This window comes from Symphalangus syndactylus, chromosome 23 (genome assembly GCF_028878055.3).
Source record: "Symphalangus syndactylus isolate Jambi chromosome 23, NHGRI_mSymSyn1-v2.1_pri, whole genome shotgun sequence".
In the NCBI taxonomy this organism is placed as follows: domain Eukaryota; kingdom Metazoa; phylum Chordata; class Mammalia; order Primates; family Hylobatidae; genus Symphalangus; species Symphalangus syndactylus.
Window position 1 is genome coordinate 39,203,808 of NC_072445.2, and position 25,880 is coordinate 39,229,687.

The following is a 25,880-nucleotide window of genomic DNA, read 5'->3' on the forward strand; positions in this document are numbered from 1 at the left end:
CCAGGATGGTCTCGATCTTCTGACCTTGTGATCCGCCCACCTCGGCCTCCCAAAGTGCTGGGATTACAGGCATGCGCCACCGCGCCTGGCCAAATTTTTATATTTTTAGTAGGGATGGGATTTCACCGTGTTAGCCAGGAGGGTCTCGATCTCCTGACCTCATAATCCACCCGCCTAGGTCTCCCAAAGTGCTAGGATTACAGGCATGAGCCACTGTGCCTGGCAGGAAAAAGGTTTAATTGACTCACAGTTCTGTATGGATAGGAAGGCCTCAGGAAACTTACAATCATGGTGGAAGAGGAAGGGGGCCATCTTATATGGCAGCAGGCAAGAGAGAATGTACCCATAGGAGGAACTGTCAAACACTTATAAAAACCATCGGGTCTCGGGAGAACTCACTCACTATCACAAGAACAGCATGGGGGAAATGGCGCCCATGATCTAATCACCTCCCACCAGGTCCCACACTGGACATGTGGAGATTATGGGGCTTACAGTTTAAGATGAGATTTGGTGGGGAAAACAGAGCCAGGCTAACCATATAACTGTTACGGGATCATTAGGGTGTTGCTTTTCTTGCCAGAGTCCTGTGGCTGGTAATGCCTTTGCCTGAGTTTTACTCGGGCCAGCTGGGCTCATTCCACCCACGTTGCCTGGCATGCAGTGCCCAGCTCACACTACCGGCCTGGATCCCACACCTGCCAAGGGTGAGTCAGGTGGCGAGGGATGTGTGAGCAACTGAGTGCGGGGTCCAGCCACTCTGCAAAGCCAAACAGGTTGTCTGTGCAGGGCAGGCAGCTTTAGGTGCTGCCATGGGTGTCAGCTCCCTGTGAGGCTGCAGCTGGACCAGGCACACCACAAGCAGCTTCCACAGCTGGCACTGGGGAACAACGTGGCACCTGGAAGCTTGGAGACCCCAGGAACCACAGGCCCCAAAAAGTGAGTCACAGCCGTGGCTCAGTGAGCTCCCAGGTGTGGGCTCCCTGAAGAGCCACATCTCTTCTCTCCTTCTCTTTGCCAACGACATGGTGAGCAAGGGGCATGTTTCAGCCGTGTTTGTGTCACAGCTTTTTTAACCTCACCATTTGGCAGATCCCCAGTTCTTGTCCTGAGTCCAGGAAGAATGAGGTATACAGACAAGTGGAGGGTGAACAGGACAAAGAGCAGCTTTATTAAGCCATAGAACAGCTCAGAGACCTGCAGTGGGCAGCTCCTCCCCATAGCCAGGTTGTCCTGACACCTGTTCAGCTCTCAGCAGAGAGGGTAGCCCCTCTCTGCAGCTGAACGTCCTATTCTCTCCTCAGTTCTCAGCAGACAGGAGACCCTGGGGAGGGCAACTCCTCTCTGCAGCGGTTCATCTCTCATCTCCCTGTCCTCTCTCCATCCTCTGCTCAAGTCTGCCTGAGCCCAGGGCTTTTACGGACCTCAGAGGGGAGGAAGTGCACATCATGGGCGGCCATGGGGCAGGCCCAGAAAAGGCACAAGTTCTCACTGCTGTCAGCAGGACTGGCAGCCCAGCCTGGTTAGCAGGGCCTCACCAGAGACCTGCCTCTTTCTGCCCAGGAGGCTGTTTGCCTCCCACCGCTATCCATGGCTACCAGGCTGCTCATGCCAAGGGGCACCTGTAGGCCACACCAGTTTCCCTCAGCCCATCTTCCCTCAGCTTCCCCATGGCTGAGGTGGCAGGAGACTGGTATGTCAATGCTGCCCTGAGTGTGCACACACCTGGCCAGGCTGTGACAGCACCGGGACTGGGCCCAACTCCACTTTGAGATCAGAGCGGAACTGAGAGAAACCAGGGGAGAGGCCAGGCAGTGGGAACAGACACCTCCTGCAGGGACACGGAGGCCATCTCATCCTTGAGGGCGTGCAGTGCAGAGAGGCCTGGATCTTGCTGCGGGAGGGTCGGTCTCCCACCCAATCCGTGGAGCCCACAGGTAGCCCCTGTCACACCTCACAGCCTGGGGTGGGCAGCTCCACTCGCTGGGCCCAGGCCGGCATCTGGGGCAAAGGTGATGTCTCTGCAAGATCTTCTCCTAAAACTCAGGGGTGCCCAGGGATCTCCCTCGCCTGGATAGGGCCGGGGAGGCATCTTGGGGAGCAGATCGCAGCAGGGCTTGGCCACGGGGAGCATCAGGCTCGCTGGCCACCCCCGAGGGCACAACCCTGGGCGGCCTCAGGCAGAGCCTCCTCCTGAGACCCAGGAACAGTGCTCCCTCGGCAGGGTGGGACAGTGGCCTTGCTGCTGGATGGGTCCCCAAAGTGGGGCAACTCCCACTTCTCACCCCAGGCCCCTGAGGCATGGCCCCAGCTTCATGCCCTCCCCACAGCTGTAGGATGAGAGCAGGAATGCAGGACTGGTGGAGGCTCTGGGCCTGGGGGTGGTCCTGCTGGCTGCTCAAGGGTTGGGGCAGCACAGTCGGCTGCCTAAGGGATGCAAGGCACAGGGGACATGGGGCACAGGGGTCCCACCATGGCCACTGCTCCCACAGTCATTCCTGCCACCACTGCTTGCAACTTACTGCTGCAACTAGCCACTCTGGACAGCTCGCCACTGCCATCGTCACCACCCTTTTTTCCTAAAATGCTAAGGTGAACCTTAGATGGCTTTCCTAGATTACCATCAACACCATTAGTTTCTTTTTTTCACAATTTCTTTCTTCTTTTCTTTTTTCTTTCTTTGTGTGTTTTTTTTTTTTTTGACAGGATCTTCCTCTTGTCGATGATGATGAGGGGATTCTTTTGAAGGAATTAGAATTGCTACACAGCATCTTTCTCAAATTATGTAATGCTACCATTCATTAAAAGAAGTAGTCTTATTGCTATGCACACCCATAAATTATAGGGATATAAATAATTTTAATACAAGGAACATTATTCTCAGAAATAGAATGTGAAGGAGTGTGATACAGTGGCTGAGCCTGAGGGGTATATAAGTTGGTTCACTCTATAGTGTACCTTTTACCAGCTTTGTATCTTTGCAAAAGTTGTTTTATCTCCATCTTTTTATCCTCTCCACCTGTAAGCATGAAAAGGGTGTTTATTTTACTGAGCTGATGTGAGAATTAAATAAAAATATGAAGTATAGAAAGCCCTTAATACAGTTCTGAGTACAAAGTAAAATGCTCATTTTTATGGCAGCATAGTGAGAATCCTGCCCCTGGAAACACTAAGGCACATAAGGAATGAGTGCCTATCAGAACTGTGGTACAGTGTGAATTAATGCAGAGCTTTATATGTATAGTCGTACTTTGAAGTCCATTCTGAATCTTAGATGTTACATTTATAATAATATAAAGCATAATAATTATCTAAATGTAGAATTATAGGTTTAAAATTATATGATTACATCAACTGATCTAATTCAGTTTTTCCCTGGGGTTCTCTTTCCTGAACATTCTGTAGCGTATTAGTTAGTAAAGTCTTCTTACATCTTCCATTACGATAAAACAAGAGAAACATAATAGTAAAGGGCCATAGCCTCAATCAAATGAGGAAATCCTAATGGGAACCAGGAATGAGGGATTGAACACTCTTCACATAAAATATTAATTATTTTAAAACCGAGTTGTTCTGTCAATAGCTGACGTTGCGTCTTTGATCGATTTCTCAGACCCCTGAATACTTGGATTGCACAGTTGACCTTATCCCATTGTTAAGGCACCTTCAGACCCTCCATTGCACATATGTGGCCCCTGCAAGCCCCTTGCCTGTGTGTGTTTTGGAGGTGCCACTAAACTTGAGGGCAGCATCAGGAGACACATTTGAAAAAAACCTTTTACTCAGATTAAATTATTAAAAACTTTCAATTTCCTTTAACTTATTAGAGACATCCCTACCTGTAAAGAGGTGCAGATTACACTCTCTAGTCAACAGCTGTCATTCTGTCATATCATCAGATACCCAGGGCTGCTGCTCCTTGAGGTCTCCAGAGAACCACAGCATTTTCCAGTACTGAAAGACTTGAAAGATCGCAGTGCCTTCATATCAACTGTGAGACATGAAGTAATTTTCCCAAATCTATGACATTAAGATATGGTGCAATAAGGACCAGATTAAAGGTCTCCTGATTTACAACCATGTTCCCTCCATCTCCTTTACTCCTAAACACACTCACACACTCACTTCTGCAAACAGTTGTCTTGTCAGGTGGGAAATGAATGCTCTTACATGGCTCAAACTTGTGAACACATCACTGACCAGCACAGAGCTGGCTCACAATAGGGACCCAATTAAAGTGTTTTACATGCAACTGGATCAAGCCTTTCAAGTACTAAATTAAAACAATCCTTTAAAGAAGAAAATTATTTCAGAAGAGGACCTTCATACTGCATCTCTGACCAACGACTGATGATGCTATTGAACTCAGATGCTGATTGGTTCTCCAACACAAGATTACCCAATCCAGGAGCAAGGGAATCAGTAACTTCCTCCCTATAATTTGGAATGTGGGTGGAGGGGGGTCATAGTTCTCCCTGAGTGAGGCTTGTCTGCTCCTCTGTCCCCTGGTCCTGTCCTCTTCTCCAGCATGGTGTGTCTGAGGCTCCCTGGAGGCTCCTGCGTGGTAGCTCTGACAGTGACACTGATGGTGCTGAGCTCCCCACTGGCTTTGGCTGGGGACACCCAATGTAAGTGCACATTGTGTGTGCTGAGCTCCTATGGGGTGGGGAAAATAGGGAGTTTTGTTAACATCGTGCCCAGGCCATGTCTCTTACGAAATTGTGACATTTTCTTCAGAGATTGCCCATCTTTATCATTGGATCCCAAATTATTTCCACCACAAAAGGAGCTTGGCTACTTGCCCTCTCCATGAGACTTGTGTAAGGGGCCTCCATACATGTCATTTCGTTTTCTAATCTCCACCAATAAAACCTTTGCATCACATGTCCTCAAGGTCTTTAGAGGATTTAGAAATAAGGATGCTAAAATAAATTCCCCATACAGCACTTCCCTTTATTATGTTGACTTATGTCAGACAAAAGGAAGTTTTTACTGAAAATTTTGTGGGAGTCAAAGGAATTCAAAGGGTCTCTCCTAGATGATCCTTTATTATGTCCACCACAGGACCTGTGGTGTTGGTCCCTCTTCCTCATACGTGAGGATGGACCTAGTGGTCTCCCCATTATCTCCTTTCTTTTCTTTCTGAACTCCAATGTTTATAAAGCCTGTATCCCTGTAGTGTATGTAGGTTCTCTGACAGAAGTTATACTTAGTGCTCTTTCTTTCTTATGGGGAAAAAAATCCCTGGAACTGAAGCTGAGATCTTTAGTACTTGGAGTCACCTTACAGGTACAGAGCACTTATGAGGTATTCTTTGGTGCCTAAAGAACTTAAGGCATCTTCTGAAAAACTTGCCCAGGTTCGTGTTTATTACGAATCTTTTTAACCTTTCTACACTTGTTTCTCCTACATCTCCTACATTCTCTAACTAGACATGACAGAAGAGATTTAACTAACATAGTATAAATTATATGAAATTCTATTTTTGTAAGTCGAAAACAATCAAATATCAGAAATTTAATAATGTTCAAACTATATGCTCTGTGTGGGGTTACAGAGAGAATGTGGGCATTTTTCACATCCCATAGGGCTGAAAGTCAGTGGGCAAGTCCTGGGAACTCATTGTCTTACCGGGGTCTTGTCCTAAATTTCATAGGTTCACCCATCATGCCCTCAGCTTTCCTTAATTAGCCATGTCTGCTTACCTCTTCCTCCAGTTTCTCTCTATTTTTCCCCAGCTATGTTGTCATCACTTCCAAAAATTTCTAAAGCTTGCACAGATCCTTAGCGCTATGAGATCCATTGAAAGAGATAATATTTTTCTTTTTGAGATAGGGCCTGGCTCTGTCACCCAGGCTGTAGTGCAGTGGTGCGATCGAGGCTCACTGCAACCTCTGCCTCCCACGCTCAAGCAATCCTCCTTCCTCAGCCTCCAGATTAGCTGGGAATACAGGCAGGCAACCACGCCCAGCTAATCTTTGTAATTTTGGTAGAGGTGAGATTTTACTGTGTTGCCCAGGCTGGTCTTAAACTGCTGGACTCAAGCAATCCTCCTGCCTTAGCCTCCCAACATGCTAGGATTATAGATGTGAGCCACTGTGCCCAGGCAAAAGAGATGACTCTTAATAAAAAGATTTCCTTTTTCTTAAATCACTGTTTCTTTATCTGTGAATTCTTCTTCCAACTAGAAGGGGGAGAAAGAAGAAGTTTGCCCATATTTCTCACCGGGAGGAGAAGGGGTCTAGTGTGAGATCAAAATGAAAGAGTGCTGGAGCTTCAGCCCCTTCTTGCTTTCCAGGATCCCCACAGTGATCAGTTCCCATACCCTGGTTTATTCATGTAAAGCACACTAATTTTTCTCAGCAGCTACTGTGTACTGGGCTCCATTCTAGGTTCAAATCATTCTATTTGATTAAGATAGAGAGGGTCCTGACTCTCAAGGAAGTTACACAAGAGTAGAGGAGACAGACACTAACCCAATAAGCATTTAACAAAGAAGAAAATGTTAGAGAGTCATAGTGCACTGAAGAAAAGATATCAGGTGTGTGTTGAAAGAGAGAAATGGATTCACCTACTTTAGTTTGTATGTTTAGGGAGCTCTACCTGAGAAAGTGATATTCAGCTGAGACAACAAAATAAGTAGACAGTCATGAAGATCTAAGGGATGAAAGTTCCAGGGAGACCAAATCGAGGGAAAGCACTGGTGTGGGAAATCATGTGGAGGGAGAGAAAGAAGGGTAGAGGGGCTGACGTATAGAAAGCAAGGAAATGGAGAGGCAGAAGATGAGGTAGGACACAGAGGGGAAGTCAGGAGCCTCATCATTATAGACTCTGATGTCCACGGTAAAAAATTTGAATTTTATTTTATTTCTTTTATTTTTATTATTATTATTATTATTTGAGACGGGGTCTCGCTCTGTCGCCCAGGCTGGAGTGCAGTGGCGCAATCTCGGCTCACTGCAAGCTCCGCCTCCCGGGTTCACGCCATTCTCCCGCCTCAGCCTCCCGAGTAGCTGGGGCTACAGGCTCCCGCCACTGCGCCCAGTTAATTTTTTTGTATTTTTAGTAGAGACGGGGTTTCACCATGGTCTCCATCTCCTGACCTCGTGATCCGCCCGCCTCGGCCTCCCAAAGTGCTGGGATTACAGGCGTGAGCCACCGCACCTGGCCCCTTATTTTATTTATTTATTTTGAGACGGAGTTTCATTCTTTTTTTTTTTTTTTTTTTTTTTGAGACGGAGTCTCGCTCTGTTGCCCAGGCTGGAGTGCAGTGGCGCAATCTCGGCTCACTGCTGCAAGCTCCGCCTCCCAGGTTCATGCCATTCTCCTGCCTCAGCCTCTCCGAGTAGCTGGGACTACAGGCGCCCGCCACCACGCCCGGCTAATTTTTTTTTTTTTTTTTGTATTTTTAGTAGAGACGGGGTTTCACCATGGTCTCGATCTCCTGACCTCGTGATCCGCCCGCCTCGGCCTCCCAAAGTGCTGGGATTACAAGCGTGAGCCACTGCCCCCGGCCGAGTTTCATTCTTGTTGCCCAGGCTGGAGTGCCATGGCGCAATCTCAGCTCACTGCAACCTCCACCTCCCGAGTTCAAATGATTCTCCTGCCTCAGCTTCCCAAGTAACTGGGATTACAGGCACCCACCACCATACCTGGCTAATTTTTTTGTATTTTTAGTATAGATGAGGTATCACCATGTTGACCAGGCTGGTCTTGAACTCCTGACCTCAGATAATCTGTCTGCCTTGGCCTCCCAAAGTGCTGGGATTACAGGCGTGAGCCACCGCGCCCAGACTGAATTTTATTTAAATAGATATGAGAAGCTGCTGTATGGTTACAAGGAGAGTCAATTTATATTCAACTTCTTTTTTTTTTTTTTTTTTTGTGATAGCGTCTCACTCTGTTGCCCAGGCTAGATTGCAGTGGCACAATCTCGGCTTACTGCAACCTCCGCCTCCCGGGTTCAAGAAATTCTCCCACCTCAGCCTCCCGAGTAGCTGGGACCACAGGTGCATGCCACCACAGTCGGCTACTTTTTGTATTTTTAGTAGGGATGGGGTTTCACCATGTTAGCCAGGATGGTCTCAATCTCCTGACCTCGTGATCTGCCTGCCTCACCCTCCCAAAGTGCTGGGATTACAGGCGTGAGCCACTGCGCCCAGCTTATATTCAATTATTAAAATTACTTCTAGCTACTCTGTGGGGATTGGATTGCTGGGGTTCACAAGTGGTCAGGAAGACTATTTAGGATTACAGCAGGGAATTCTCCAGGGAAAACAGGCTTGTGGCTTCATAGAGTGCAGTAGTGATAAAGAGAGTGAAAACGACAAAGTGGACGACAGCATGTATTTTTGCTTAGCTTGTTAATGGATTACTCTAAAGGAGGTAGAAAAATCAAGTTTATTCCAAAGATTTTGTTTTGACAAATAAGTGGGTGATAGTGTTGTTTATTGAGATAGGAAAAACTGTGGGAGGAAATGACTTGAAGTGGGTGATTGGAAATAAAAGTTTTGTTTAAATTTGAGATGATTTATTGACATTTACATGGAGCAATCAGAAGGCACTTAAAAGATTCATGGTGAGGCTAGGGCTTCAGATATTTATGTTTGCGCATCAATACGTGTAGTGTGTTAAATTCCAGGGAGTGGAAGAGGATACACAGGGAGATGGATTGTGTGGAGAAAAAAGAAGAGGGCACAGGCCAGCAAAGAGGGCTGAGAAAGAACCCAGAGATGTTGGAGAAAAACCAAGAGAACATAATGCGTGTAAGTCAAGGAAAATAGATTTTTTTTCAAGGAGAAGGGAGAGGCCAATTGTGGTGAGTACCACTAAGTGGAGAGGGAAGTGAGAATGTGACAGAGAAGCAAGTGCTGGGTTTGGTAGAGTTGATATTTGCAGTCAATGGAGTATCCAGGGAGGAAACTGGATTGGACCATTTGAAGAGCGAGCAGAAGTGAGGACGAGGTTAAGGTTGACTGTTTTGAGTAGAGCTTCAGGGAAGGACTGTGCTCTGGGTTCAGGAAGCCCCTGGATCTAAAGGAAAAGGCTAAAGAAGCTGAAGAGATGGAAGAGGACCTGTGAACCAGAGATGCTCAGTCATTAGCAAGGAAATACTGGAGAGCCCCTGTGTGCAGTGGAGACTACTCATGCAAAACGTCACACAGCCAATATTTAACACAGCCAGTATTTCACACAGCCAATATTTATTAGTGACATAGAATATACCAGTTATTACTCTGGGTCATGAGAATGGAGTGATAAATAAAATGAATCCGGTCGCCATCAGTATATGCCATATAACATTTTGCAGTGACTGTGTACCAGACCTATGATTTTCAGTATGCAATTTCAATAATGATCCTGTTGTATCTGTGGTGTTTAAAAACATATACATCTCTGGAATCTAAAATTGAGAGGTTATAAGTAAAACCCAGTATTACAAATTTAGTGCTGGAAATCAGATTGCAGTTTAAATCTGAGCATATAGAAAGTCCCTTTCTTCTATGTCAGCAGATGCCTTTTGTGTGAGGTTTAGGTGTACTGCATTGTTAGATATAAACCAGTGTTTCTGCCCTATGTTTTCAGAATGACAATTCTTTATGAAACTCATAGAACAGAAGACAATTGCAAAATCATGATGAAGATACTAATTGCTTTAGAATTAAGGAATACAAGAAATAATGTGAGCTGCATTTATAGGGATCATAAAAGTTAAAATGGGAATGCATTTGAGTGTTTATTATGTGATCAGTGCTAAGAAGAGTCATCATTTAATTTTACACTTAACAGTAATCCTGTGAGGATTATGCTATTATTAAATGCATTTGAGAGATTACAAAAAGGCTTATGGTTGGTAAAATTGACCCAAGTAGAAGAGGTCACCTTTTTATTCAGATTTTCTGATTGTAGAGTTTGAGAGTTTTTCCATCATTAGTGAGTAGCGACTATATTGTGTCTGAATTATTGACAGAATTTCTGATATTCATATGTACCAGCTTGTTTCTTAGAGTGGGGACAGAGATGCAAGGGCTGCTAGTTCCGATGTATAGGAGAAACTTTCACTCATTTTGCATTTATCATTTTAAAAGTTCTGTATGTCTATAATGGTCATGTGTTGAAGAACACAAGGAAGTATTAAATCACTCCTTCTTCTGATGTTTGACTAGCAAGTTGGGCTAGAGTTACCAAATAAAATACAGGTTCCTAGTGAAATCTGAATTTCAGATACACAACCATAGTTTATTGGAAGTCTAGATTTAACTAGGCATCCTCTGGTTTTATTTGCCAAATCTGTCAACCCTAAGTGGGAAACATGGACATGGATTACAGTGCTAACCATGCAAGCCACAGTGACAGCAACTGCACACGTTTACATTTTAACTTTCTCTCTGTAAAGAAAGTGCTTAGATAATTTAAGGATGAAAAGATAGACATTGATCCAGGATGCACACCACTCTGCCATCATTTCTAAAGGGCAAAGGGACATTTCCGCAGGTCTTGCTCACAGTCTGGGGACCTGCTCATTTTTTGAAACTGTCTGTATGAGAATGTCATTTTCTTGGTTTCTCCCTTTTTGAGGGGACTTGACTACAAAACCAAGAGTTCTGCCTCTGGCCAAGGCTGGAAATTTGATGCCTGCTAGTATTGTTGGGAGTGGAAGCCTGAAAGAAATGAGTTAGTTGGGGCATTAAACAGGAATAAAATAGCTGTGGTTGTGATTCATTACTACAGATAATTAGTGGACCAGTGGCAGAGAAATTAAGAAAAAAGATGATGTGAACAATTAATGATATGATTAGTGACTGCTTGGTTAGGCAAGGAAATCATTAAATCTTGGTTCTCATCAAGTTCATTTTCTGGAAAGATAGCACTGTATTGGGACCAGAATTCTACAAAACATTCTTTTTACATAGGACCAAGATTTTCAACAAATATTTTTCAATGCAATTCTCAGCTGCTCCATAACTAATAGTAGCTTGTTCAACACAGAGTTTTTCAGATGGTTCACACCTGTGGTTCTTACCCAGGGATAGTCCTCCACCCCTCCCTTCCCTCCCATCATCCTTGGGGAACGGTGGCAATGTTTGGAACAATTTTTGGTTGTCACAACAGGGGTTTCTTCTGATATTTAATGAGTAGAATCCAGGGACACTGCTAGAGAACCCACAATGTTAAGAACAGCCTCTGCCATCAACAAAGAATTATCTGGTCCAAAATGTCAATAGTGCTGAGGCTGAGAGCACTGGTTCACACTGTGCTCTTTCTGAAAATTCTAGACTCACGTCTGTTATACACTCACTACATAGTTCAGTTTTTTATGGTTTATTTTTGCTTGTTTCATTATAAAAAATTAGACAGTTGCATAAATTCAACCACTTTCTTGTTGAATCCATTTAGCCAATGCAAGCTCAATATTTTCATATTTATTTTTTGCCTTATGCAATATTTTTCAACATTTTCATGAGTTGTTGGTCATCACTATCTCTATTAACTTTCAACAACTTGCTCTTGTAAGTCACAAATAGTGATGCTGCTGAAATTATTTCTCACTAACATGCCTCAGATTTCTGTAGTGATTCTATATTTGATATTATTCACAATGTAAAATGCTTCCATTTATTCATTTCACTTTTACCCACAGAATTATTTTTAAGTTATTTTTCTCATTTTCACACTTCAAACATAAAGACAAAAACATCAAAAATATGTAAAGTGTTTTACACATGTGTATATTTTCACAATATATGTATTATGTTTATATGTATTGAAACTACAGAAGCACATGTCACCAATAAGAGCTCTGAGACACCTTTGACCACTTACCCTTATCAGATGAGATTTGCCAAATGAGTTGTGGAAACAGGTTTTTTAAACTGAATTTCTGAGCTTTGTGTATTTAGAAATGCAAAGGAAGGTCTGTAGACATTTACAGGGATCATGGTTTTATTCTCCTTTAAACTCTTCGAAACTTTATCACTGTCTTTAGTTAAATCCAAAATCCTAACGCTACCCACGAGGCTTTCAATACCTGGCTTCTTGTGATTTCTCCAGGCTAATCTTTTACCCTCCTTCCCCTCAGCCTCTCTGCTTTAGTGAACTTTCTCCTAGTTTCTTGAAGAAGTTCATCAATTCAAGCTTTTGTACATGGGATTTCCTAAACCTGAAATGTGCCTCCCGTTTTGTCCATACAGACACAGGCTCCACTCTACCCTCTGCCTCACACCTGCTTAATCCGTCAAGTCACATCTGAACTGTCATCTTCAGAGGGTCCTTCTATGGCACCCTAATGTAATTGAGATCATCCTATTATTCTCTGCTCTAGAACTCCACACTATTGACATTTCTCATTCCTGTCTAAGCTCTTGTGTGTTTGGTTTTTGGCCATCACTTTCACTGCTCTTTAAGCTCCCCCAGCGGAGTGGAGAGGTCTGTTTTCCCGTGTTTGGATTCCTAGACTCAGCGCAGGCCAGGCACAAGGTCATCACTAAGGAAGTGTTCACAGGATGAACGCGGTGGGTGCTGTTTAAGGAACCTGTAAAGCCTGTGGGATGAGAGAAGGAGCAGAGAGTGTCTTTGGGGTGGAGGCTCCCAGGAGGAGGCAGCGAAGGCTGCGATGCTGGACGGATCCTCCTCCAACTCCTGCTTGGAGTTCTCCAGAACAGGCTGGAGGCAGGAAGGGGGTCCCAAAAGCCTGGGGATCAGAAGGGGTTTTCCTCAATGGTCCCCCAAGCCCCCGTTCGCCTCAGGAAGTCGGAGGAGGAGCCCCTGGGCTGCTGGTGGTGGGCGTTGCGGGTGGAGCCGGTTAAGATTCCCAGTGCCCGCGCCCCGCCCAGGGAGCCCCGGATGGCGGCGTCGCTGTCAGTGTCTTCTCAGGAGGCCGCCCGTGTGACCGGATCGTTCGTGTCCCCACAGCACGTTTCTTGGAGCAGGCTAAGTCTGAGTGTCATTTCTTCAATGGGACAGAGCGGGTGCGGTACCTGGACAGATACTTCTATAACCAGGAGGAGTACGTGCGCTTCGACAGCGACGTGGGGGAGTACCGGGCGGTGACGGAGCTGGGGCGGCCTGATGCCGAGTACTGGAACAGCCAGAAGGACTACCTGGAGCAAAAGCGGGGCCGGGTGGACAATTACTGCAGACACAACTACGGGGTTGGTGAGAGCTTCACAGTGCAGCGGCGAGGTGAGCATGGCGGGGGCGGGGCCTGGGTCCCTGTGAGCTGGGAATCTGAGTGTGTGTGTGTGTGTGTGTGTGTGTGAGAGAGAGAGAGAGAGAGAGCGCCATCTGTGAGCGTTTAGAATCCTCTCAATCCTGAGCAAGGAGTTCTGAGGGCACAGGTGTGTGTGTAGAGTGTGGATTTGTCAGTGTCTGTGTGACTGTTGTGGAAGGGGAGGCAGGAGGGGGCTGCTTCTTATCCTTGGAGGCCTCTGTGGGGAGGTGACATGGGAGGTGGGTGCAGTGGGCTGGAGAGAGAGAAGACCTTGATTATCTCGGGTCCTTAGAGACGCAGGGAAGGGAAACGTAAGGGGTGTGTGGTCGGGGTGAAGGTTTAGGGGAGGAGAGCTGAGGGGTATGGAAGGTTTGGGATAATGTGAGGAGGCCAGTTCCAGACTGTTCCTGGCACACACCCTTCATATAATCTCTGAAATAAAAGTGTGTGCTGTTTGTCTGTAAAAGCAATAGATTAATTTCTAGAGGAACTGAGTAGACCTCTGAGGCACCTCTGAAGCTTATTTAGGTCTAAATTTCTTACTAGTTTTTTAGTTTTTTAGTGTGTATATTTTTACATAGTAGAAATGACTGTGAAACTAACTTTTTGAATTAAAGTTTTCACACAGTTACTATTTTATTATAATGCAAATAGTTTTCTAGTAGTTACATATTATTCTTTTATATATAATAGTTGTGACACAACTCACCTCACTTTCTCCTTTGTTGACCTTTATTATAACATTCTCCAAAAATTGAAAATGTATGTTTCTGGTTAATTTTTAATTTATATTTTTTCATTTGTAATTCTTTTGAATTATTTTGACGTATTTATTGGCCAATTACAATTACTGCTCTAAGAATTCCCTATTGTATTTGGTAGGTAATGGACAATGATCTACTGTCTAATATCTCGAGGGCTTAGTATTTTTCTCAGTGACTTTGTGGGTTCTTTGTACTGTAAGATTATTAACATTTCATTGATATTTGATTCAGCATTTGCTCCAGTTTGTGGTTTGTATGTTGATTTTGAAAATTCTTTTCCATGTTAAGAATTTGAACATTTTTATTTAATAAAATGTATTGCAAAAATTTTATTAATGATTTACAATCCATCTTAAATCCACCATTTTGTGGTATTTTTGTCTCTAGGTTTCTCCTTACCTCTAAAAAATTGTATTTATTGAGAGTATGCTAGTGTCAGGGATTTTCCTGGGCATAAGCACCCCGAGTAATGGGTTCCAGACCCTGCCTTAATCCAAATGTGATTCTGGAAAGAAAAATCATTTTACAATAGGCCTGATAATAATTATGCTTGTGTTGCACGGGGATACACTGAGCAGCTAAATGTAAATATAAGAACTTTAAAAACTAAAACGATGCTCCTAAATCCTTCTCTCTGCTTTAGGACTCATGCTTTTCTAGGAATGTAAAAATTTGGAGAATCATTTCTGTCTGTCCCACCTTCCCAGGGGTAGAACCATTTCTGTGGTGTCCTAAGGTGTGAGTGCATGGCGGTAGTATTCCTAAAAATTCATACGCGGTTTCCTCATGTACCCAACTCTGTCCCTTTGTCTATGCACATTGCTTTAAATCATATTTTTCTGTCGAGGTATACAAGGATGATAAAAGGGTGCCAAGTGGAGCACCCAAGTGTGATGAGCCGCCTCACAGTGGAATGGAGTGAGAAGCTTTCTGACCTCATAAATTGAAGGCTATCTTCAGTCATTGTTTTATGTATTTTATGTAAATTAATCCTCATATAACCCCAAGAGGTAAATTAATATAATAATCCTTCATTGTAGGTGACAAAGTTGAGACACAGAAGAATCAACTCTTCCAGGATCAACCAGTAAAAGGCAGACCTTGGATTTGAACCAGGCAACCTGGCTCAGATATCAGTTTTAATTACTACACTCTGTACTTTCAAAGATTTGTAAACACTTTCACAATGCATGCCAATTTCAAGCTATGAAGAAGCAAACACAATTTTTCACATCCCTCAAATATAATGGGTCCTCACTATCAAGATTAAATTCCAGGCTGATGACACTGTAAGGCCACATGGCCAGCTGTGCTGGAGGCCTCGTCAAGGTCAGAGCCTGGGTTTGCAGAGAAGCAGACAAACAGCCAAACCAGGAGAATTACTCTGTCTTCCTGACTCATTCCCTCTACCATTTTTTCTCCTAGTCCCTCCTAAGGTGACTGTGTATCCTGCAAAGACCCAGCCCCTGCAGCACCACAGCCTCCTGGTCTGCTCTGTGAGTGGTTTCTATCCAGGCAGCATTGAAGTCAGGTGGTTCCGGAACGGCCAGGAAGAGAAGGCTGGGGTGGTGTCCACAGGCCTGATCCAGAATGGAGACTGGACCTTCCAGACCCTGGTGATGCTGGAAACAGTTCCTCGGAGTGGAGAGGTTTACACCTGCCAAGTGGAGCACCCAAGTGTAACGAGACCTCTCACAGTGGAATGGAGTGAGCAGCTTTCTGACTTCATACATTTCTCACCCACCAAGAAGGGGACTGTGCTAATCCCTGAGTGTCAGGTTTCTCCTCTCCCACATCCTATTTTCATTTGCTCCATGTTCTCATCTCCATCAGCACAGGTCACTGGGGATAGCCCTGTAACAGTTTCTAGAAACACCTGTACCCCCTGCGGAATCAGTCATGCTTTTTTTTTTTGAATCTCCCCATGATGTCAAAGGTCAGGGTCACCCACTCTCCCCAGGCTCCAGGCCCTGCCTCTGGGTCTGAGACTGAGTTTCTGGTGCTGCTGCTCTGAGTTACTTGTTTTGATCTGGGAAGAGGAGAAGCTTAGGGGCCTACCTGACATGAGGGGAGTCCAATCCCAGCTCTGCCTTTTATTAGCTCTGCCAGTCTAGACAAACTACTTAGCCTCATTGAGTCTCAGGCTTTCTGTGGATCAGATGTTGAACTCGTGCCTTACATCAATGCTGTAATATTTGAATGAGTTTGATGTCTGCACCTTGTAGCTGTTCAGTGTGATTTGAAATCCTTTTTTTCTCCAGAAATGGCTAGTTATTTTAGCTCTTGTGGGGCAGCCTTCTTCCCCATTTTCAAAGCTCTGAATCTTAGAGTCTCAATTAAAGAGGTTCCATTTGAACATCACTAAAGCTGGCTTCCTCTCTCAGGAGCGCGGTCTGAATCTGCACAGAGCAAGATGCTGAGTGGAGTCGGGGGCTTTGTGCTGGGCCTCCTCTTCCTTGGGGCCGGGCTGTTCATCTACTTCAGGAATCAGAAAGGTGAGGAGCCTTTGGTAGCTGGCTCTCTCCATAGACTTTCCTGCAGGAAGAACTATGGCTTTGCTGAAGTTAGTTCTCAGTATATGAGTGGCCCTGAATAAAGCCTTTCTTTCCGCAAACGGCTCTACTGTCCTGCTAATCCAGAAATAGTGCATGGTTACTATGTCAAAGCATAATAGCTTGTGGCCTGCAGAGACGAGAGGAAGGTTAACAAGTAGGGGTCCTTTGGTTTGAGACCCTGGAGCAAATTAAGGAAGAGCCACTAAGGTTAATGGAATTACACTGGATCCTGTGACAGACACTTCACGCTTCATGGGTCACATGTCTGTTTCTGCTCTTCTCTGCCCTGGTTGGTGTGGGTTGTGGTGTTAGAGAACTCTCAGGTGGGAGATCTGGGGCTGGGACATTGTGTTGGAGGACAGATTTGCTTCCATATCTTTTAAGTGTATATCGTTTCCTCTTTTTCCCAGGACACTCTGGACTTCAGCCAACAGGTAATACCTTTTAATCCTCTTTTAGACACAGATTCGGTTTCTGTAGTGAGAGGTGAAGCCAGCTGGACTTCTGGGTTGGGTGGGGACTTGGAGAACTTTTCTGTCTTACAAGAGGTTTCTAAATGCACCAATGAGTGCTCTGTAAAAACACACCAATTGACATTCTGTGGCTAGCTAGATGTTTGTAAAATGGACCAATCAGCACTCTTTAAAATGGACCATTCAGCAGGACATGGGCAGGGACAAATAAGGGAATAAAAGCTGGCCACCCCAGCCAGCAGCGGCAACCTGCTCAGGTCCCTTTCCATGCTGTGGAAGCTTTGTTCTTTCGCTCTTCACAGTAAATTTTGTGCTCACTCTTTGGGTCTGTGCCAACTTTAAGAGCTATAACACTCACTCCAAGGGTCTGTGGCTTCATTCTTGAAGTCAGCCAGACCCTGAACCCACCAGAAGGAACAAACTCAGGACACACTAGAATGATGGTAGAGGTGATAAGGCATGAGACAGAGATAATAGGAAAGACTTTGGATCCAAATTTCTGATCTGGCAATTTACACCAAAATTCCTCCTCTCCACTTAGAAAAGGCCTGTGCTCTGTGGGACTGTTGGCTTTGGGAGACTCGGGAACTTGTTTTTCTTCTTCCTGCAGTGCTCTCATCTCATCTGAGCCCTTGAAAGAGGGGAAAAGAAACTGTTAGTAGAGCCAGGTTGAAAACAACACTCTCCTCTGTCTTTTGCAGGATTCCTGAGCTGAAGTGCAGATGACCACATTCAAGGAAGAACCTCCTGCTCCAGCTTTGCAGGATGAAAAGCTTTCCCGCCTGGCTGTTATTCTTCCACCAGAGAGGGCTTTCTCAGGACCTGGTTGCTACTGGTTCAGCAACTGTAGCAAATGTCCTCCCTTGTGGCTTCCTCAGCTCCTGCCCTTGGCCTGAAGTCCCAGCATTGATGGCAGCGCCTCATCCTCAACTTTTGTGCTCTTCTTTGCCTAAATCCTGTGGCCTCCTGTGCATCTGTACTCACTCTGTACCACAAACACATTACACTATTAAATGTTTCTCAAAGATGGAGTTAAATATCATCGGGTCCATTTGGCTCCAAAGACAAAAAATGAAAAGAAAAAGGGAAGGTTATTTCCCAATAGAATAATGATTTTCATGTATATGTCATGAGTATGTGAGGTAATGTATATGTTAAATAGCTTGATTTAGACATTCCACACTATAGGCATATATCAAAACTTCATGCTGTACAACATAAATATACTATACAATTTTTACTTGTCAATTAAAAAAGTAATCCTAACATTTAAAAAGGCAATGCAGAGAAACTGAGAACAGACTATAACAACCTAAACAAACTGGGCAAACCTGAGATGAGAAACCAGCCAGCAAGTCAATCAGAACTCTTTCTTCACCCCGTCTATGATTTTTTGTATTTATAACTTAAATTAGTGTATAATGTTTCACTCCAGAGACTTCAATAATATAGTGTTATCAAAGGACTTGTAGAGATTTCAGAGAAAGACGCGTTTAGAAGACGGAGCGTTCTCCATTATGTTCTATCTGAGAGTCAGTATGAAATGTCAAATCTAAAAGTACATAATTCAGAGGTCTATTTCAAAGTAATCATTTGAGCATAATTTCTCCACTGTCAGAGACGACTGTTATTTTATTTTCAATCAAATTAGAAGTTGTTTTTATGCATATCTTATTTTTAGTTACATGTTACTTGTGCATACATAGCAGTACAAGTACATATAAATCCTGTAAGAGTATAAATCCTATCGAAATATATTAAGCTGTTAATTATGTCTGGTCTGTTTGATCACAGAATTGCAACAAACAGACCTCATTTCCTAAGTTGAGGAAATGATTTTCTCATTTTATATGAGACTTGTGGTGTGGAATTACAAGGTAGAACCAAAATGTGTGGAATGAATATTTCAATGAAGATGCCTTCTGCTGCTAATAGCAGGAAATCCCATCTACTGGGCTTTATTTTTCTTTAACCATTATCTCACATAGCTGATAGATCCAAGGCTGGGCATCTCCAGGGTTGCTCAACTCAGCAGGCCAGGGGCATCACCAGCGACCCAGGAACTTCATAGCTCATCTCTCTATCACACACAGTATGTCAGCTTTCCTGAGATGGTAGGGTGATCCATGCCGCAGCTTTAGGTTTCTTATTCTTTCACAACAACTCCCAGACGCAGGAAAAGGATACTCCTTTCTCCTGTGTGCCTTTATAAGGGGCAACTAAACTGTTTCCAGAGTGTTCCCAGTACCCACTTTCTTATACATTGGAATGACCGTGGGATCACACGGGCTCAGACAAGCCAGGATTCAACCTTTGCAGAGTGGGCCTGATGCACATGGGAAGAAAAGGAGCAAAATCATATATTTTTAAAAATAAAGACATGGTGGCTGGAGTAGCAGAAATTGATTTCAGGGTAGGGAAATGATAGATTATGGTATTATCAGGTTGTAAGTATTTGAGTTAACTTCCAGACGAAGATGTGTAGATTCCTGATAGGCACCCTCAATTCAGGGTTTTGGGTCTTTATATATGTGTGTGTGTGTGTGTGTGTGTGTGTGTATGTATATATATGTATATACACACACATATATACACATATAGAGAGTTATTAAATGTCAACCATTAACTCAATTACAATAAAACAAAAAAGCAAGCAAACAGGATTGTTTTTAGAACTCAAGTATGCTGACATGTTATTTTATAAGGTAAATATATTTTCCAGGGAAATTATTGAAAAAAATTAGAATAATGAATGATTAGCTCTATAAGGCGCTAAAACATAGCATACATTTACTTTTAAAAATGCATTTGTTACTGATATTTTTAAATTAAATATGTTAGTAAAACGGAGTCTAGAATTAGAAACAGAGTTGATATTTAGTTTCATTTTTTGTAAGTTGTATTCCAAACTCATTTCTTTCACTAAATAGATCCTGGATAAATAAAACTTGAAACATGAAGAGAAAATATAAAATTACCAAGACAGATGTTATTTCTAATGCTATCATCCTCATTATAATTATGTTTGAAGACAAAAAGACTTTCTAAACCCTTATGTGTTGCTGGTGGGAGTATATGATTTTACAAATACCTGGTAATTTGGCAATTTCTTAAAAAGTTTAACATATGTTTGCCCTATGACCTAGCAATCTTATTCTTTGGAATCTGCCTAAGAGACATAAAAACGTATGTCCTTACAAAGATACGTGTTCAAGGGTTCAGAACAGCCTTAGCCATAGTTGGCCAAAACTGAAAACAATTCAAATATCCTTCAACTAGTAAATAGATAAACAAAATTCTACTACATCCAGGCAAGGCAATATCATTCAACAATAAAAGGGGGCAAAAATAGACTTATCTGGCAGGGGAGACACCATGAACATGAGCGTAGTTTTCAAACCAAGGCACATTTCAACCCTTGCACTGTGGATGATGAGACATTACTTAATGGGTACCATGCATGTGATTTGGGTGATGGATACTGCAGAAACACTGACTTCACCACTATGCAATCTATGCAGGCAACAGAACTACACTTGTACCTTACAAATTTACACAAATGAAAAAAGACAACATGAATAAAAAGGAATGAAAGAAGAGAAACAAAATGATGATACATACTACAAAACTGGTGAACTTCAATAATGTTAAGTGAAGGAAATTGGACACAAAAGATTACATGTCATATGATTTCATTTACTTGAAATATCTAGAAAAGGTAAATTTATAGACACAAAAAGCAGATCATTGGGTGCCTAGGGTTTGGGGTCTCAGTGGGACTTAAATAGAGAAATTTTGGACATGACAGAAATGTTCTAAAACTGGATTGTTGTGATAATTGCACAAATCTATTAATTTACTCAAATTATTCAATTTTATATATACGATGAGTGAATTTTGTAGTATGTAAATTATGCTTTAGTAAACCTGTTAAAATAATTCGTTTTTAAAAAATGACTTTGTAAGCAAGATAAAATCCAGAAGACACAAATGAAAAAATATTTGAAGAAAATTACTGATTTATTTGCATTAAGAAAATAACAAAATTAAAAGAAGTATATGACACTCAGGAAAAATTTTGAGCAAGAAAGGCAGACAATGGGCTAACTTCCTTATGAAAAATTGTTAACTAATCAATAAATAAATTCATGGAAATGCCATAGATAATTGGGCAAAGGATATAGACTCACTATAGAAGAGAATATTCTAATAGTCGATAAATATAAATATTTGCTCAAACTCACCAATGAACAGAAGAATCCAAATTCAAACAGCAATGCAATAAACTATTTCTCATACATCAAAATTGGCAAGTACAATAGATTGTTTTAAAATCAAGAATTTAGAAGATTCTAAGGGAATAGACTCATATTATTAGGATTTTGAGTTAAGGCAGTGTAGTAGTATCTATTAAAACTCAAAATACAATTGTTACATGCTGATGAAAACAACAAAAATCCCATTCTAAACATTGGCCTTAAAGAATAATCCTACGTGAGCCCAAGGAGACATAAAATTGGTCGCTTGTTGAGCCACGGTTTAGAATAACAAAAACATTTCCAAATTCAAAAAGAAAAATTGATTAATTTGTCTTGATTACAAAAATTTTGTACCTCCTAAAAACTATGCAGTATGTGAAGTGACAGCACACTGCAGGATGACATTTGTTGCTGTGTGGGGCACTGTGAGCATATATTGGTGTAACCCCGTGAGTAGTTGGGATAATACAGTATTTCCACTCTAGGTTGTTACAGTCTCGGTAAATTCTGCCTCCTATGTCCATGACGACATAAAAAAAATGTAACGGGAGAAAAGAAACATTCTCTACATTTAGATAGAAGAAAGATAAACTGTGGTATAGCCACAGAAAGGAATAATATTCAGGGCTTTAAGTAAATTATGTAGCACTATCAACATGGATTGGAAAAAAATCATAAACCATAATGCCAGTTAGGAGGTGGAAAATTACAAGAATTGTCACTGTTACTGTAAGAGCAAAAAGATATATAGACTAAACTAAATGGATAAACTGGAAAATAATCCTATGTTTAAAATTTTAACCAGCTGTGGATCAAAAAGTATAAAACTTCCAAATTCCAGAGATGAACGAATTCCACTTAGGTGAGCAGGGACAAGTGTCCACTCTTATTCTTTGGTCCATCTACTGAATCTTAACATGGGCGGAAGATTGAGCCTGGCTGAGAAAGGGAGATTGTGAGGGAGTAAGGACAAACCAGCTGAGTTGTAAATGGCCCCGTGGGCTTGTGTGATGCATTACAATCTATAGAGGCCCCCTGAATAATATGTATCTACTTTACTCTGCCAGCTGATTCTCCTTCCAGAACTTTTTCTGACTTCATGCTGGTGCTGTGGGAACTAGGGAGGTAGATAGAAGACAAGAAACATCTCTGTAGCTTCGTGCAAAGATCAGGAAGGAAATCAAGATGGGAACAATCTTTCAACCATCTTGATAAGTTGGCATTTTTTTTTTTTTTTTTTTGAGACGGAGTCTCACTCTGTCGCCCAGGCTGGAGTGCAGTGGCGCGATCTCGGCTCACTGCAAGCTCCGCCTCCCGGGTTCACGCCATTCTCCTGCCTCAGCCTCTCCGAGTAGCTGGGACTACAGGCGCCCGCCACCACGCCCGGCTAATTTTTTTGTATTTTTAGTAGAGACGGGGTTTCACCGTGGTCTCGATCTCCTGACCTCGTGATCCGCCCGCCTCGGCCTCCCAAAGTGCTGGGATTACAAGCGTGAGCCACCGCGCCCGGCCAAGTTGGCATTTATAATTGACATAAATTGACAACATCTGATAACTACAGAATATTTATTTATTTACATCGCACAAAGATAATCCATGAAATAGAACAAATACTATGACTATAAAACTGGTCTCAATTACTTTCACAAGAATAAAATCATAGAGTATATTCTCTGAAGAAAATCTTATCAAATTACAAATTAGTAAGATTGAGAAAACTGCCCAAATTTTTGGAAGTAAAATAATACATTTTTAAATAATCTGTGGCTTGTCAAAGAGGAAATCAGAAGGAAATTAGAAAATAATTTTAAATAAAATAATACTAAAATGAATTTTCAAAATTTTCGAGATGCAGCCAAGGCAGTCCTTAGAGAAAAATATTTAGTTTTAAAATGCCTGTATTATAAAAGGATAAATATATAAAAATCAAAGGTGTGAAATTTTTTTTTTTTTTTGAGAGGGAGTCTCGCTCTGTCACCCAGGCTGGAGTCCAGTGGCGCCATCTTGGCTCACTGCAAGCTCCGCCTCCCGGGTTCACGCCATTCTCCTGCCTCAGCCTCCCGAGCAGTTGGGACTAGAGGTGCCCACAGCCACGCCCGGCTAATTTTTTGTATTTTTAGTAGAGAAGGGGTTTCACCGTGTTAGCCAGGATGGTCTCGATCTCCTGACCTCGTGATCCGCCCGCCTCGGCCTCCCAAAGTGCTGGGATTACAGGCATAAGCCACTGCACCCGGCCAGGTGTGAGTTTTTAACTTAATAATAAAAAAAGCAAATTTAAGTTGAAAAAAGTAGAAGAAAAAAGCAAAGAGGTGAGGAAATCGATAACATTATTTTCTTGGTTTTGTTTTCTATTTGTTTATGATAGAGCATAATTGTGTTAGTCCATTCTTACATTGCCAGAAAGAAATACCTGAGGCTGGGTAATTCATAAAGAAAAGAGGTTTAACTGGCTCAGGGTTTTGCAGGCTGTATAGGAGGTGTGGTGCTGGCAATTGCTTCTGGTGAGGGCCTCAGGAAGCTAACAATCATGGGGGAAGGAAAGGGGAGCCCGGGTATCACACGGTGAGTGCAGGAGCACAGAGAAAGTGGGGAAGAGTCGCACTCCTTTAAACAACCAGATCTCATGTGAACTGAGTGAGAACTCACTCATTACAGCTGGGATGGCACCAAGCCATTGACGAAGGATCTCCCCCTCGCCTGACCAAAATACCTCTCACCAGGCCTCACCTCCAACAATGGAGGTTACATTTTAACATGACATTTGGAGGGGACAAACATCCAAACTATATCAATAACAATTGATTTAATGTATACTGACTTTGTAATCAGCAACATTATTTAAATTTACTTATTAAATCTATGAGCTTGTCTATTGTTTTTATTTTCTAAGTACCTGATTATGTCAACAGTAAATAATGACCATTTTACCTGGATGCAATTATTATCTCTTTGATATATTTTTCTTGCCATTATCATTGGCTAACTCCTCTAGTACTCCAGATATGAAGGAGACAGTTTTAAATATTTCACTGCTGAGACTAATGTGTGCAATCGGGTAGCTATCATTTCTCAGGCTGAAGAAATATCTTTTTAACACAAGTTTGAAAACAGGTTTTTTAAAAATTAAGGCCAAGTGCTGAATTCTGTCAATCATATTTCATGACTCTATCCAGGTTGTTGCACGTGTATTCTCCTTCCTTCAGTTAATGTAGTGAATCACACTAATGGATTCTCAAATGCTCAAACAACCTTGCATTTCTGGAATAAACTCCACTTGGTCATGATGTAGTAGCCATCTTTTATCTCACTGAATTCACTTGGCTAATATTTTCTTAAGAACTTGGCTCGTTAGAGTTATTGATCTCTTACTTCCTATTTGTTGCAAAGTTCCCTTCAGGTCTTGAAGTAAAGTTTACACAGATCTCATCAAAGGTAACTGCAAGTGCTTTTCTTTTTTTCAAATATGTTTGAAGTTTGTATAAAGTTAGTGTTGTTTGTTCCTTAAATATTTTAAAATAGTTACTGAAGCTAGATGAACCTGGGGTTTTGTCTTGGGAAAGCTTCATAGAATGGACTTACTTTCTCTATGAGATGTGGAATTCTTCCTATTTTATGTTATTTGTCAGCTGCAGTACATTGTACATTTTGAATAATTTATTCATTACATGCACAGTACATTGTACATTTTGAATAATTTATTTATTACATGCACATTTATTTCTGTAAAGATGTTTATAATATTTAGTATGATTTCATGCTGATAAATCTGTAAAACTATAACAAAAGGTATGAAATTTGTGTCACTGGAATCTTGGAGATGACAAATGGGTGATGCCTAAAGAGTGTTTGAAGGAAGATTGACTAGTTTCCAAATTTGGACAAAGACTTCAATGTAAAAATTCAAGAATCTGTGCAAACCCAAATGAAAATAAATTCAAAGAAATTTATGCCAAAAAAATCTCGAAAGCAACAAGAGCGAAATGACGTCTCATGCACAGGAGAAAATAAATTAAATGACAGTGGATTGCTCCTTAGAAATCATGCAGACCAGACAGAATTGGCACAAGATATTTTAATGGCTGAAAGGAATGTTAACCTAGAATGTATATCCAGTAAAAATATTATTATAAAATGTTCTATCATAACATTCTTTTTTTTATTTTTTTCTTTTTCTTTCTTTTTGTTTTTGTTTTTTGTTTTTTAGATGGAGTCTTGCTCTGTCACCCAGGCTGGGGTAGTGGCACAACCACGGCTCACTGCAGCCTCTGCCTCCCAGGCTCATGTGATCCTCACACCTCAGCCACCACGCCTGGCTAATTTTTTGTATTTTTGGCAGAAGACAGGGTTTTGCCATGTTGCCCAGGCTGGTCTCGAATTCCTGAGCTCATGGGATCCGCCTGCCTTGGCCTTCCAAAGTGCTGGGATTACAGGCATGAGCCACCGCACCTGACCATGACATACTTAGAGGAAGGAAAATCAAGATAATTTCATGCTAGCAGACATATGTTAAAACAAGGGCTAAAGAAAGTGCTTGAACTGGAATAGAAATAACAATGAAAGAAATCTTGGACAATCGGGAAAAAAGTAAACAATAAATGAGTAAAAATATGGTTAGATAC

The 25,880-nt window shown here is 42.2% G+C and overlaps 1 protein-coding gene and 1 long non-coding RNA gene across 3 annotated transcripts in view; one reads left to right on the plus strand and one right to left on the minus strand.

The window, feature by feature from the left end:
• The first annotated feature begins 4,421 nt into the window (after positions 1-4,421).
• Positions 4,422-18,039, plus strand: LOC129472868 (HLA class II histocompatibility antigen, DR beta 3 chain). 2 transcript variants are annotated; one of them, XM_055262807.2, is made up of 6 exons: positions 4,422-4,628; positions 12,913-13,182; positions 15,400-15,681; positions 16,359-16,469; positions 16,940-16,963; positions 17,704-18,039. In XM_055262807.2, exons 1-6 carry the CDS (start codon positions 4,529-4,531, stop codon positions 17,715-17,717), a joined length of 801 nt encoding a protein of 266 aa, XP_055118782.1. In that variant the 5' UTR covers positions 4,422-4,528; the 3' UTR covers positions 17,718-18,039. The 2 variants fall into 2 exon arrangements, with proteins under 2 accessions (XP_055118782.1, XP_055118781.1); XM_055262806.2 differs by lacking the exons at positions 16,940-16,963; positions 17,704-18,039 and having other exon boundaries at positions 4,456-4,628; positions 16,359-16,570.
• The window catches only part of LOC134735698 (uncharacterized), a 40,349-nt gene continuing 28,726 nt past the window's right edge, over positions 14,258-25,880 (minus strand). The window contains exon 2 of the long non-coding RNA XR_010119078.1: positions 14,258-17,633. This is a non-coding gene — a long non-coding RNA (uncharacterized lncRNA). The remainder of the gene's footprint in view (positions 17,634-25,880) is intronic.

What these genes read in the sequence shown, in the direction of transcription:
- LOC129472868 (XM_055262806.2), top strand. Translation starts at nt 4,529, where the DNA reads ATGGTGTGTCTGAGGCTCCCTGGAGGCTCCTGCGTGGTAGCTCTGACA. An exon ending in TTTGGCTGGGGACACCCAAT is followed by an intron (nt 4,629 to 12,912) that starts GTAAGTGCACAT and finishes GTGTCCCCACAG; the next exon opens with CACGTTTCTTGGAGCAGGCT. An exon ending in ACCTCTCACAGTGGAATGGA is followed by an intron (nt 15,682 to 16,358) that starts GTGAGCAGCTTT and finishes TTCCTCTCTCAG; the next exon opens with GAGCGCGGTCTGAATCTGCA.